Source organism: Strix uralensis, chromosome 3 (genome assembly GCF_047716275.1).
Source record: "Strix uralensis isolate ZFMK-TIS-50842 chromosome 3, bStrUra1, whole genome shotgun sequence".
NCBI lineage: Eukaryota > Metazoa > Chordata > Aves > Strigiformes > Strigidae > Strix > Strix uralensis.
In genome coordinates, this window is record NC_133974.1 from 40353701 (window position 1) to 40369113 (window position 15413).

At 39.6% G+C, this 15413-nt stretch overlaps 1 protein-coding gene across 7 annotated transcripts in view; it reads right to left on the reverse strand.

Annotated features, from left to right (window-relative positions):
* Nucleotides 1-584: 584 nt before the first annotated feature.
* Nucleotides 585-15413, reverse strand: part of SNX14 (sorting nexin 14) — a 57384-nt gene continuing 42555 nt past the window's right edge. For 5 of the 7 annotated variants that reach the window (XM_074862001.1, XM_074862000.1, XM_074861999.1 and 2 more), the window contains 6 exons: nt 8266-8389; nt 7618-7782; nt 6458-6553; nt 5689-5780; nt 5478-5534; nt 585-1437 (listed from right to left, as the gene is read on the reverse strand). In XM_074862001.1, coding sequence (XP_074718102.1) covers nt 1399-1437; nt 5478-5534; nt 5689-5780; nt 6458-6553; nt 7618-7782; nt 8266-8389 — 573 coding nt within the window. In that variant the 3' untranslated portion in view covers nt 585-1398. Of the gene's footprint in view, nt 1438-5477; nt 5535-5688; nt 5781-6457; nt 6554-7617; nt 7783-8265; nt 8390-8566; nt 8743-10038; nt 10134-15413 lie in introns of those variants that run through there. The other 2 variants (XM_074862005.1, XM_074862002.1) reach the window with 2 other exon arrangements.

A 15413-nucleotide genomic window follows, 5' to 3' on the forward strand; every position in this document is an offset into this window, starting at 1 on the left:
TCACTGCACCTGCACACTTGAAGAAGATGCATTTAGATAAATATTCAGTATGCTTAAATTTCAAGACTTCATCAGTTTCCGCATAAATTCAAGAGTTGTGCATGAAAAGATCTGGACTATACAGCTGCATCAGGTAAGTTGTGTTAGAACAGGGCGACAAACTACTGACCTTGACACACTATTAGTTATAACACTGTTGCTGATTTGTCAATACCGGTCCCTAAAATTACTAATTTACAGAATGGTCGTCTCCAAATCAAGATAAAGCCAGTAACAGAGTGCACTTATGGTCCAAGCTGTACCTGCAAGCCAGTTTTTACAGAGTTGTAACAACTCTTTTGGCACATCCAGAGAGGTAACAGTTTTACCTTCCTTTTGACAAACAGAAGGAAAAGGTATGCCAAAGTAACACAGCTAGATAATGCAAATTGTATTGACAAAGAACACTGATAGCGCATTAGGTTGGCTTGTTAGTAAAAAAGAAGAAAAGGGGTGTTGTCTGAAAAGAAAAATTGAGGAATGACTATTGAAATATCTCTGTATTGTTCTGCGAGTAGAACTTGTTAAAAATCCACACAAGAAAGTTCTTTTCAAAGTCTCTTTTATAAAGGCTGGGCCAACAAACTAAAATTTACAGGAAAAATCTTCCACACATTTTTATACACGAATAAATTTTTAGAAAATGCTATGAACAGACTCACATCCTCTTTTCTAAGCCTGTAAAGAGGATACCAGAAGACCCTCAAACCCAGATAAGAAAACTGCAGGAAAATAAAGGCTAAGGTAAAAGTCAAAACCACTTTTCACACCCATTATTATTTTAAGAGTGCTTTAGATTTGAAGGTCAGATATTAAATAAACTAAGTTACACACATGATTTTCCATGCTTATGGAAAGCATGAAGGCCAAAGATAGTTCTGAGATGATTTGTATGCAGCAGATTCAATCATGTAATTTAGTTTTTAAAAAAATTAGTAAGGTTCATTAAGACAGTTAAAGATAACTTAATGGGAGCATTCTACAACTTCTTCCAAACAATTTTTCCACATATCCTTTAAAGAAGACAACAGTAATTGCTCTTTTAGCAAAACATACGATGGCTGATCTCCCAGCTGTCTTATTTTATGTCACCCTGTAATTGCACATGCAGCGATTTTGGGGAAATTAATTTGACTTTTACTGATAACAGCTAAAACAAATATAAAATAAAAAGTAGAGATATTATTTACTTGTAGTTGGTATTAAATTTTAATGTCTTTATTGCATAAAGAGATCTTTTAGAACTTAAATTTTATGTTATTTACAAGAAAATATACAATGCAAAGTTAAAATGTCACGTGTCCACTACAATAATGCACAGCAGATGTTTTTACTGGGTGTCCAGCAAGGTCCCTGCATTCACATCCAACACGATACAGAGCTAGCTTCCTTTGGACCCTGTTAAACAGTAATGGAGAAAAAGAAAATTACTAAATTTGGAAATGCATATTTACATATAAATGACTGAACTGAGCTGCAGTGATTAATGGTATTTGATAACATCCACTTGAAACCAGAGTTAAAAGAAAGGAAGGCTACAGCTTTCAGGTTTTTAATAAGATTTCTCAAAATAGGTATTTTCTGATTTCTCTGTAAGTTCTCACCTCCCCCATTCTGAACGGCTAAATACAATTTTCTTAACACAGCAATTTTCTGCTCTGGCAATGGCTCTGACATGGTATTTTTTCAGCTGGATTTCTTTCCTTCCTCTGCTAGGAATGCTCCTCTTCAGCTGCCCCTTTTCCTTGTATCCTGACAGACTTGCAAGGGACTGGCTGTACACTGTATAAAAGGCAAAACTCCTAATACACGCTTTTCAGCTCTTATCCCTAGAGCTTGTTCACACGTGCATGCTGCCATTAAACATGGGATATATCAAGTGATCTAGTATATATCCACATTGGTACCTCTAGCAGATCTCAAGAGCGAGAAGCAGACTCGCATCATCGCTAATGAAAATTTTCCCATCTCTCCCATCACTGTTTCCCCCGCTGAAGGAGCAGTGCTCAAAACAAAACATCCAGGACACTCAGTTTTCCCTTTAAATCCTTACCAACCTGAAATATTTTTCTGTTCTTCACTGTAACTACAAATGCATTTTGATATCAAGCAACTCAAAAAGGACCAGTCTCTGCTCAATTAAAAGAGTCATTGGAGTGATTTCCCTCTCCCCACAACATATAATAGTTTGGGTTGGAAGGGACCTTAAAGATCATCTAGTTCCAACCCCCCTGCCATGGGCAGGGACACCTTCCACTAGACCAGGTTGCTCAAAGCCCCGTCCAACCTGGCCTTGAACACTTCCAGGGAGGGGGCAGCCACAGCTTCTCTGGGCAACCTGTTCCAGTGTCTCACCACTCTCATAGTGAAGAATTTCTTCCTTACATCTAACCTGAATCTACGCTCTTTCAGTTTAAAGCCATTACCCCTTGTCTTATCACTACATGCCTTTGTAAAAAGACTCTCCCCATCTTTCCTGTAGACCCTCTAAGTACTGAAAAGCCACACTTCTCTTGATGCAGCCCAGGATACAGTTGGCTTTCTCAGCTGTGAGTGCACATTGCTGGCTCATAGTCAGTTTTCCATCCACTAATACCTGTAAGTCCTTCTCCTCAGGGCTGCTCTCAATCCACTCATCCCCCCACCTGTATTTGTGCTTGGGATTGCCCTGACCCATGTGCAGGACCTTGCACTTGGCCTTGTTGAACTTCATGAGGTTTGTACGGGCCCACCTCTCAAGGTCCTCCTGGATGACATCCCTTCCCTCCAGTGTGTCGACTGCACCACACAGCTTGGTGTTGTTGGCAAACTTGCTGAGGGTGCACTCGATCCCACTGTCAATACAACTGATAGCTAAGTAAGACCAGTCACTACTTCTAACTTCCACATTACAATTATTTGGAGAAAACAATTCTCTTCCCAAGTGGCTTCACAGTCAGTTTGCAGTGACTTTGGGGAATACTTTTTTTTACAGCTTCAGATGAAAACCGCTGCCCTCTGCCCATATACCCTGTCTACCTTGCATTTCTCTTCTCATAGTGATCCCTCCTCAGCTGCCTCACTTAGTCCATCACAGTCTTAGTACGTCACTGTGAAACATCACAGAAGCAGTACTTTGTTCTGTATTACTCTCAGTACATCCAAAATAGGAAAATAGCTGAAGTTCCAGGTTCTCTTCCTCTCCTCTACTGAAATCTCGGCCAGTGAATTCCCTTGCTCTGTTCCCATCATCTTCAGTCACAGGGGACAGAGGGAGCCCAGCCCTCAACCCTGCTGTTTCACTGGGACCAAAGGTAGCGTTAGAGGTCCCTCCTCAGCAAGTGGTTTTCTGAAACACTGCAGAGCAGTCAGGCAGTGTCACAGTTACATGGAACAAAAGGACAGATTAATAAGTTGTACAAACCATAATTTTGATTTAAATTAAATAATCTTTTCTTGATTAGTTTTCGAAGAAAGCATATTTCACCCCACTAAATATACACACTGTTATGGAATCACAGCATGGTTGGGGTTGGAAGGTGCCTCTGAAGGTCATCTAGTCCAAACCTCAAGCAGGGCCACCCAGAGATGGTTGCCCAGGACCATGCCCAGATGGCTTCTGAAAAACTCCAAGAATGGAGACTCCACCAGCTCCTGGGCAACCTGTGCCAGTGCTTGTTCACCCTCACAGTGAAAAAGTGTTTCCTGATGTTCAGAGGGAACCTCCTGTGTTTCAGTTTGTGCCTGTTGCCTCTGGTCCTGTCACTGGACACCACTGAAAAGAGCCTGGCTCTGTCCTCTTTGCACCCTGTCTTCTCCAGGCTGGACAGCCCCAGCTGAGAGGCCTCGTCTCATAAGAGAGATGCTCCAGTCCCTTCATCATGGCCCTTCACTGGACTCTCTCCAGTATGTCCATGTCTCTCTTGCACTGGGGAGCCCAGACCTGGACACAGTACCCCAGGTGTGGCCTTGCCAGCACTGAGTAGAGGGGCAGCATCACCTCCCTTGACCTGCTGGCACCACTCCTCCTAATGCAGCCCAGGACACCATTTACTGCCTTTGCAGCAAGGGCACATCACTGTCTCATGATCAACTTGGTGTCCACCAGGACCCCCCAGGTCCTTTTCTGCCAAGCTGCTTTGCATTTCCCTTTGTTGAATTTCATGAGGTCCCTGTCAGCCCACTTCTCCAGCCTGTCTAGGTCCCTCTGGATGGCAGCACAACCCCCTGGTGTACCAGCCACTCCTCCCAGCTCGGTGTCATCACCAGCCTTACACTCTGCCCCACCATCCAGATCATTAATGAAGATGTTAAACAGGACTGGACCCAGAACTGACCCCTGGGATACCTCCCTAGTTACTGGCCTCCAACTAGACTTCATTCCACGGATCACCACCCTCTGGGCCTGACTGGTGCTTTAAAGACTATTTAAATACTTAAAACACACAAAGCCTTCAGGTTTTTTCAGCATCAACTGAAGAAAGACCAGTGCTCCTATATATATGTTATTAGCTGCTGAGATACAAAAACAGTTCAGCAGAGTAAAACAGCAGGGCTAAGTCAGGTCTTTTTTACAGCACGCAAGTCTCCAGGCTACTTCCTTATTCCCTTGGTCAGTTTTTAACTGTGAAGACTGGGTGGCTACAGAGGTGATGGGCAGAGCATGTTAGACTTGCTTAGATGGCCTTATTTCAGTGAAAACAGTCAGCTTGTTCTGACATCTAACGTTTGTTTCTTTTTATCATGCAAAACAAATCACTGCTGGCACTCTGCAGCTCTCAGACACAGGGCTCATGCAATGAACATCTATTGTAAGTGAGGGGTTTTTTTGGGTTTTTTTTATCTAGTTAACCAGCTAATATCTCCTGCTTACCATGAAGACCAAACTGTAAAATTACTATGTAAAACTCTGTTAAGTTTTTATATATATAAGTACAAATATCAGGTGGATCACAAACTTAACAATATGCATTTACACAGCATCTTGTGTTATGCGAATTCCTTCTCCTTTATCTGGATAGTTGGAGTTAACATTGCAGTGACCAAACTAGAGGTAAGAAACCCTCCTGCCAAATATTCTCAAGAAAAATGCAGAAGCTCAAGCTGAGCTCTGCATGCAGAATTCATTTCCTAGATCAGGAAATGCATAAAACAGAATGGAGACAATCAATCAAGAAGAATGGCACCGACATCCCAACTGCTGATTGCTCTGTCCAATTCTACTGAAAGGCAGCTCAGAACTGCTGTGAGACAAATGAGCCTAAGCTGGTTCGGAAAGAGCCAATTAACAAAAATGTAAATAATCCAGATTTCGACGATTTCAACACATTAGTAAAATATAGATTTTCCCCAAAATTTAAAATTAATATTACAAGGGAACAACAGCAAAAATGCACCAACCACCAGACTCACTAGCAGCTTGAAGAATTCTGCAGCTCTTGAAAGGAGTTAGCACATACCTTACTCAGCTCCGGAAAGAGTTCTTGAATCCCAATGTCCAGCAGAACATAAGTTAACTAAAAGAAAATAAAGAAAATTAAGAACACTCCAAGGCAACACTCTGCTTTTTATTTTTAACTTTGAATTAGAGCTCACTTCTCTGCTATATCTAAACATTCACTTCAGGAAATTCTATGCCAAAAGGCAAGTTTCTCACGTGTCACAAGTTACCTGTTTGTTGAGCACAGGTTGCTGCATCCCATCAAACAGAAGCCTGATGCCTTCATATTTAGCCTCTTCCCCAATGCACTTGCCTATTAAATCTAGACCAGATACCAACAAATACACAAGCCATTAGGAAGCACTGCAGAACAGCTATACAATGAAGTTATAGAACTCCAGTAATTAAAAAACAGTTTAAATTAAAGAAAGAGTTCAAATTTTATCCGTCTAAAGTGGTGAATGGAAAAACAAGCACGCCTTTGGTTCCTCCTTTTTTCCTCCCTTTCCTTCAGGGCTGCATGCCTAATTATTACATTTTTTATAATGTCAATGTATTGTCCTAATGCATTGTTTAATAAACCACAAGATGAAATTTTTTAATTGCTTTCTGAATAACCTTGCAAATGGGCCCCTCTTCCCTAATTTACAGAGTTAGAAGATTTATCTTCTGGCTTCATGCTGTGCCTTTTTTAAACCAGTTTTCATCTGGATAAAATACAAACCATACAAGCATTCTAAAAGTGAAGAAATTATGGTACTAAGTACATCTGTAAAGCTCTTGATTTCTATCATGTCTTTATTCATCACTATGCTACAACCTTAGTCAGCAACACTGAAGTGATGAAACTGAACTCCTGGTTCTTACACCTAGTGTTCTAGCCAAGTCAAATCTCAGCAGCGTAAGTATTACTTGATTTGGAAAGCCAATGTGACTGTATTTGGGTTATACATCTGCTTGAACAATTAACCATACTCAGAGAGTCACAAAATACAGAACCTGGAATGTATCTCATCATTTCTTCAAAAGTCTGCTTTGCTCGCTTCTGTTTATCCTGGAGAGAGCGAGGTTCAGTATTCTCACAGAAGACGGCATCTGCAGCAAAGACACATTGGAAAAAGAAGTCTTTAGGCAGCTTTACATCACTGAGATATAAAATGTATTTTGGATTATGGCTTCGAAGTTGAGTTTCTTTTCTGTACGACCTTGACTGGAAGGGAATTCTAGCCTTGCCAGACAGTAGTCTTATGCTTACATTAGCCTGATCAAATCCAGAATACCCCACCTGTGTGAAGGACAACAATCTTTTGCTAATTTGTTTCCATTTTTTTCAAATTTTTAAAGCATTATCTTCTAGGTTTGGATCAATTCTACTTTAGGTTAGTTATGATCTCCTTACTTACAATTTCCCTTATACTTTCAAAACTATAAGCAGTGTTTATACCTTGTGCTAAAACATTGTCTGAAACTGTCAAAAAATTCAGCTTTACCTATGAATGAAAAACTAAGAGTTGCTGTTCATCAGAAATATTAGGCACTCAGTTTTGGTTTTAGGCTCTGAAAAACTTACTCCTTTCCTTTTTTGTCTTTCACAAGCTTTCTTTTTGGCTTGATAAGGACAGAGCTGTCTTGATTCCAGAGCTTTGGCCAGATGTGTTTAGATCAGACTGTAGTCAGATATTACTTCTCTACAGCTGTGAAGTAATTTTTAAATTTATTTAACCTCTCACCCCTTCCCTTATTTGAAGGTCAAGAACACTTAAGCCCTCTCAAAAGCCCACCACAACAAAGGGACAAAGAAATTAACAATAAAGTTCTGTGATATAGCACACAAGTGAGAAGTAATTTAAAGACTGCATGAAATATTTGCACTCTGATATACTAAACCACCTTTATTCTGTTTTATTGTTCTTTGCACACCTTAGCAAGTTATTATTCACAATACTTTTTTCTGTAATCACCATTGACAGACAACATGACTGACTCAGCATCTTTCTACAAGGAGCTTTTGCAAACTTTTTATAGGCCCACTTGATTTTTAAAACTCCATTAGCTTTAGTTAAGCATTGCGATGTTTAGTACTTGGAAACCTAACAGAAGGGATTTCAAACATCAAACTAAAGCAGTATTTTCACTTCAAAGATGTAACTTTTACCAACCTCTCAGCAGTGTTATCAGAGAAACCAACCGGTGCTCCTGAAATAGCTGTTCTAACTTATAATGCAAGTAATAGTCTGTGTACAGTTCCAATGTGTTTTTGAAGAGAATTCTTCCTCCCATCAAGAGATGATGCAGCCAGTCAGGAATGCGGAAAACTACCCTACCTGCAAATTTACAGTAACACACATTTATAAGGTTCTCCTAATACTGATGATAAAAGAATCACTTATTTAAAAAAAAAAAAAAAAAGATTGCAAATAAGCAAATAATATTTTTGTTTTGTTAGCGCAACACTGAAAAAAATGGTACTCTCCAGATTGCTTATCAATTACTTCCCTTAACTATTTTTATCAATTAGTTCCCAGAGCGTACAAGCAGCCTAGGCACACCTGAGAAAAGGGAAGGGACCTTCTCCCATAAGCTCGTAGTCCGAGACATGGAAAGAAAGAGATATAACAACTGAGCAATAATGAATGCTAAATTATGATATTTTAGCACAGCAATAAAGTCTTCTAAAGAGTGACTGTGCTCCTAAATTGTGTATTGTTAAGCTTGCAAGTGCTGAATTATATACAAGTACTACAATAGAATTTTATTTCTTACCAATGAACCCGAACCTCATATTTGGCATGAAAATCACTTCTTACCAACATACATTAAGTAGTCATAGACTCCTTCTACAGTCATCATTTCCATGAAGTAGTTCTGATTTTGTCGTCTTTCTGTGTTCTCAGACCGGTTTGCGTTATTCTTGAACAAATCATTGAAAAGCTAAAAATAGAAACATAAGGCTGAAAACATTGCATTCAAAGGCAAAAGGATAGCCATCAGTTCTTTATTTGTGGGGTTTTTTTTTGTGTTTTTTTTTTTTGGGGGGGGGGCATTAATAAGAAGTAGCTTTTGTCCAGAGCTTTCAAAAAACTAATTAGTTCCCCCCCCCCCCCCCCATTTTCCAAAGACGGGGGAAATAAAGAGCATGTTGTCACATGTTGCCAAGATACCCACCAACGAAAATACCTGGATTCAGAACAAATCAGCAGGGCAACATTAATTCATGAGCCCTTTTGCTCCTGATACCTTCTAGACTTTTTTCACAGGCTTTGATTCCTCTGATGCACGCCATTCTGTCAATGAGGGGCATAAAGGATACAGAGTTTTTCAGCCTTAAATCACAGGGGAACCCTATGACAGCCAAGTGTTCCTAAAAATCTCCTGTTTGCTTCCATTTTGAAATCAATACAATTGTTTCTAGACAAAATATCCAACTTTTTTACACAGAGAAATCCCCTTTTTTCCCTGCCAGCTTGATTACTGATAGCAAAAACTTAATGAATCTTTGTAAGTTACTGAAGTTTGTGTTTCTTTCCATTTATACAATTCCTCATTTTATTCCTTTATCTTTCTATTTTCCCATGTTCCTGCCACCGCGATTCCTCCATTTCCTTACCTTTGGTTCTTCCCCAAAAGATATCATTATAATACTTGCAAAAATCCCAAAGAGGCTCTTCCCTGCATCCCATAAGGAGTCCCATACCACCTAGGCAGTACTCCTTGTCCACCTACGCCCTGCCAAGTCTGTGGGCTCCCACAGCTGGGAAGGAAGAATCCTCTGAATCCTGAGGGTCTCCATATTTAACAGTATCTAGCAATCACCACTAACAGTTTATTTTAAAGTATCTTATCCCCAAAACTGTTGATCTAAAGATAAAAAAGAATTTATACAAAATACTCTGTATTATGAAAAGAAAGTTCAAAAGTTTATGTCAAACTTCTAAAAAAATACCCCAGAACTAGAAGCAAATGCAATGTGATTACAGTGCTGCCTAGGTTGAGATGATTGCTACTGACACAGATTTTTCTGTATCACTCCCAAATTAAAAATAGCTCCAAGGAATGGGAAGTAATTTGCTTATATGTGGTTCACTTTCTGTAGAGCAATTCTCCCTGAAATAAATCAGGCCATATACCACCCAAATCACAACACATTCTGAATCATGCAAGTACCTATACAGAATGCTCTGCACTCACAGGAAAAACTACATCAGGAAATCTGGTAAGACTCAGGTTTTGACTTGTACTTCTTTAGGCCCTCTCTTTTGTTAAGGGCTGAACTGCTGGCATTATCTTCATAAAGTTCACTCAAACTGAACACCACCAAGTTATTACATAAATTACATGAAAGAGCAAATATGGTTAATGCACTGGTGAATGTCTGGTATCCAGAAAAGTAACAAAAGAACACATAATTATTCACACCTACTGTATGAAAGCATCCCTGGTATGTAAATAACCCTGTATAAACTAAGTCTATATCCTCCTCAATACCAAAACTGGGACACTGGGAAAACCTTAGCTGAATTAAACAAGAGCCTCATTTATTTTTTAGATACACCCCACAACCTGACAGAGGCAATACATACTGAGCCAACTCAAAGCAGCCCATTGTGCAGAGATCGAAGTTCAGAGGAGTGCATACAGGCCAAACTAAAACATTAACAGCAGTCCAGTAGGTGATCTACAAAAAAAGTCAAACGTGAAGGCCATCTTAGGGTGAAGCTTTTGACTTCCAAAGGTTATTTAAACTTTCACCGCAAACCAGAAGCAGTATCTTTTGAAAGCTGTAGGTACCTCTGCACATGGATAATGTGTCTTACACCTTAAGTATAATAGTCCCTTGATCACTGACAAGCTTTGAAAGCTTAGGCTCTTGCACACGGCATTTCAGAAAGCAACAGCAGATCAATGCATGCCAAAATTACTGAGCCAATGAGCAATTTTTATAAAGTATATACTTTGCATTATTCCAGTACAAGTGTGTATTCTACAGTCATCAGCAATGCATGTCTGAAGGATGCAGCAGCCATAACACAAAGTGGTACTACATCCCTACTTAGGTGTTTTGCACTTCCCAAGATTTTTGCCTCGGAGGAAAGCCAAGTGAAAACATACAATTGGATATCTAATACGAAAGTTGAGATTACATTCACAATTTGGATAATCACAGGACTTTGCTTTTAAGTGTTTCTGAACATGTTAATATTTGAGATGTGATATAATGCTCACTGTTGTAATTAGACTAAAAAAAAGACAAGCAAGACAAACTCCAATGCTATCATTATTCATATCTTTAAGATTAAACAGTAACTGTGATTGAAACCACAAAATATTCTTAAAAGGCTTTCAATGAGGAAATTCTGCGGATTGGTACTGGTTAGTAATGGAAGCCAAGCTCCTGAACCAAGTGAAAGATAAAATGCCTGTATTAAGAAAAAGGCCAAAGTAATCCCTTGTACAATAGGCTATCTATTGTACCTTGATGGGAAAAGCTAGCAAAATAACTATGAATGCTTAAAGTGCCCAAGAGAAAAAAGAAAGCTACTCGAGGTTTAGTGAGAGCACATGCAAATATAGACCCATACATTCCAGCACAGGTGTGAAGTTTACCAAGATTATGAACAATATCTACAGCCAGAGGTATGAACCTCTCCACCATTTTTCCTGCTCATTTGCCAAGTACACATGACTATACTAAAATGCTAAGAAGAAAGAATGTATGTACATAGCATCTGAACCACATCAGTTAGTGTATTGAAAAGCAACCGTGTCTTCCTCCAAATAACTATGCATAAACATACATCATACTGTCGGTGCTCCAAAAGCAGTTTTCATTGCTGTTGGCAGGTCATCACAAGCCAGTAGAACAATGCCTTTGTAGGCATATTTTGCAAATTTTGCATCAGCTGAGAATTCCTGACCTATTCTAGCAAGTCTGACAAAGTATGTTCAGAAGATGATCAAGCTGCTTACAGACCTTCAGAATAGAAATAGAGCTGGGAAAGCCAGAGATCTTGTTGGTGCCCCTAGGAGTGGGGAGCAGGGTTTTTTAGCCACTTGTTTCTTTTAACCAGGGAGCTTGGTAACTCTTTTGATCTAGTGGATCTGATACAGGATAAAATCCAATTGCTACTGGCTGTACTAAGGTTGACTACACTTGTTATAACGCACTTTTAACTAGAAGTCTTTCCACCGATATTTAAAACATACAAACATACACACGCACGAGGAATATTCAAAAGGAAGCAACATGCATTCAGAGAAGTAGGCACATTTCTGATTGAATTCAAGCTTTCACTTGCCCTGACAGACTTTCACACATTTCTTATTCAGCCTGTTGATGAACAGGTAGCCTGGGTGTACCCTATTCACGGCAAATGAGTTGGCAGCAGAAGCACCAGGGAATGTACTGTACTCTCAGCAAATTCCAACATGTTGATACTAGAATAAACAGATCTGTGTCAGACAAGGTATATGGGAACACTGTGGCAATACAAGCATTACCTGGAAATCTACTCTAGCATCTACCACAAAATTCTGTGTTGAAGAACTTCCTTGCTATGAAAGAACATGCTCTTCTCACAGATGGGCACTCAGAACGTGCCAACCTTCCACTGCTTTGGCTGCTGGCAGATCTCCTCATTGACTCCATACAGGTAGGTCACCCAATCCTGGTACAGATGTTTAGCACTCGTCTCCATCACCAGGAGATAAGGGTGTCAGGCTACCGCACAATGCTTTTATCTTCATGAAAACGTCACATGGCACAACAGCAGTGAAACTGAAGAACTGACATCTATGCCATGTGTATTTGGGCGGGTAGGGAGGGGGTTTACCTCAGTTTACCTTTGGTCTGGCCTTTGGACTGAACACCCTTGGTGCCTGCATTCCTAGACAGCTTTTCCAGCTTAGTTTCATCTGAAATAAATTCAGTTAATGAGTTCTAAGACAGCTCCCTAGTATGAGAGAAAATGCAACAAGCAGATAAGATCAGGAAATATGCTTCCAAAGAGCATCACTGATCTGAACTAAAACAGTCTGGCAGATGAAACCGGTGTGGCTGGCAGATCAAATCCAAGAAGTGACAAGATGTAAATGGCGCAGTGTCCTGGCACCTAGCACAAAGCTTTTCCTAAGCGTGGGCTGACTTGAGAAAGAGAAAACTGTCTTCCAAAGAAGGCACAAGCATCCCAACAAATCAGCAAGAGGGATGAATTTCACAACGTGCATGGGAAGACTCTGCAGATATTGTAACACAGCACAACCCAGGATATCAGATCTCTAATAATTATAGTTATCGTGTAAGTGTGTGAGCTCTGGCTAAACTGATAGATGGGAAATTAGTGAGAAAGCAGTCAGCACATGAATTCCTCATGCATACATGCCTCTGCTGGTCAAAACTGGTAGTACAATTTGAGCACCAACAGATACTGAGTATCTGATCATAGAACTTGTCTTGCAGCATCCCCCAAGGCAAGTGTCCTGAGTGCCCATCATTAAATAATAATCATAGCTCGGCAGGAGATATACTGAAGTCTGAAACTTTTCATCCATTTACAGCAAATGACTCCCCAAAACAAAACAGAATTTTTCTGGGAAAGAAAAAAAAAAATCTAAAATATATGTAGAACCAATTACTTATCATAAAACAGCTAACGAATAAAGTTGCTTGGAAAAACAATGAACTCACTCTCACAATAGACAGTGAGAAGTAATGGAGAGCTGGGGCTAGCCTCATCTTTTTTGCTGTCTGCAGAGAAACTCGTATCTCATGACAAAAGCACCTCCTACAGGGTAAGCAGCAGTACTAGCAACAACTTCGACTCAAGACTCTACAAACCCGTGTCTCCAATGGAGTGCATATGTGGACAGCTAGTCAGCAGTGATAAGGAGGTTTCCCCCACAATACTGTTTCTGAAAATGACATTAGAAAACAGAAGGCAGTCTACGTTTTGTTTAAGGAAACTTCAGTATTCCAAAAGGAAAGCCAAACTGCAGCCAGCTCTGTGCTTTCCTGGGATCACCATGGCTAAAAAGAATTGGGAAAACCTCACTTCAGACCCTGAATTTCTGTACACATGTTCTTTTACAAGAATAACATACTGACACTTCAGAGAATGAGTTTGCATTTTAACTGAGCAATATTATATACTTTTTTTTTAACCTTTTACAAACCAAAATGGTTTTGAACACCATTTTAAAGAATTAATTTTGATCCTTTAAAAAAGTTTTTCAAGCAAACTACAGGAAGAACCCTGTCTTCATAGGAACGCTTCAGAGTGCAAAGCTTGTTGCTCAAATGTTTTCAGTATGTTAACTGTATTAAAACTACTAACTTCAGTAGTTCTTGACAGATCACAGTAAAAAAATTAACCTTGTTCATACTGTGTTGTAGTACGCTGTCAGCTGTTTTATAAAAAACATTTGGAGTATTTATGCATGTACTGTTTCTATCGCAAGTCAAAATCTGATTTTTAAAACTGTTGATACATTGATACCCCTCTGAATAGACAGCAATAGAAAAATGTCTTAACCTTGGAAATAGCGTCCAAGGTAAGAAATGAAGGATACTAATTTTGCGTGTGCGCATGCAAGCTAACACAATATTGGCTGTAGTAATTCAGACTTCAAGTTTAGAAGATGAATTCTAAACAAATTAATAGATTTAACTGCCATTGTTCTTAATCAGTATAAAAGTTTTGTAGCTGCAAATTCTGTAAGTGTCATAACACTACAAAAACGTCCGTAGTGAAGGAAATCCAAGGGTCCATTTTTCCAACAGCCCATCACCAACAAGAATCATAAATGGATCCTGGGCTTCTAGCTCTTGCAAGAGGAGAATGAGCATGGGCAGTACTTTTCACCAATACGCTTCCAGTCTCCAATTGTTTTAAACTAAAAAAAGTTCAAGAGCTGGATGCAGTTTCTCCACAGGTATTCACCCTGAATGTATTTCCTTTTTGTGAATTTGTCCAGTCTCACCTTATAGTTGGTTAAACTTCTAGTATTCACAACATATTTTGGCAAGGAACGCCACAAATCTACTAACCATTGCAAGAGCTACCAGTTTTTATTGTGAAACTGGTTCCTACCACCTTCATTTGATGCCTCAGTTTTTGCACTAGAAGAGAGAGGAAAAAACACCCCAGTCTTTGTCCCCTGCCCTCTCCTGCTATGCATTATTCTTCAGACTATTATACATCTCCAATTTATCACTTTGCAAAATTAACTGTCCTGGCTTACAGAGAATCATAGAATCATTTAGGTTGAAAAAGTCCTTTAAGAGTCCAACCGTTAACCTAACACTGTCAAGTCCACCACTAAACCATGTCCCTAAGTGCTGCATCTACATGACTTTTAAACACCTCCAGGGATGCTGACTCCACCACTTCCCTGGGCAGGCTGTTCCAGTACCTGACTACCCTTTCAGTGAAGAAACTTTTCCTGATATCCAATCTAAACCTCCCCTGGAGCAACCTGAGGCCATCTCCTCTTGTCCCATCACTCCTTACTTGGGAAAAGAGACTGACACCCACATAGTCCAGTTTCATACGTAGTCCGGTTTCAACTCCTCTTCCCAAAGCAAACAAGATAGCAGAAAAACATATAGCACTGAGTTTTCTTTTAGAACATCTCACACGGCAAAGCGTATGCACATTAAATATTTTGTGTCAAATAACATCAACTCTGTAACACTGAGCTTGGGTCTCTGAAATCCTAGTCCAGAAACAGTATTCGTCTGTAAATTCCACAAATACATTAACACTTTAAAGCAGTCTAACACAGAAATATAAAGACCAGCACCTTTTTAAAGCCCCTGAAGCTAACAGAAGTCTTTCAAGTAAGTTTTATCATGCTCTAGCCACAAATATAGATAGATTAAGAAAGTAACTATCTTTTCCTACAGTCAAGTAAAAGGTTAAAATTGGAAGTGCTGCACTTTAACTGTGGCAATATTAGA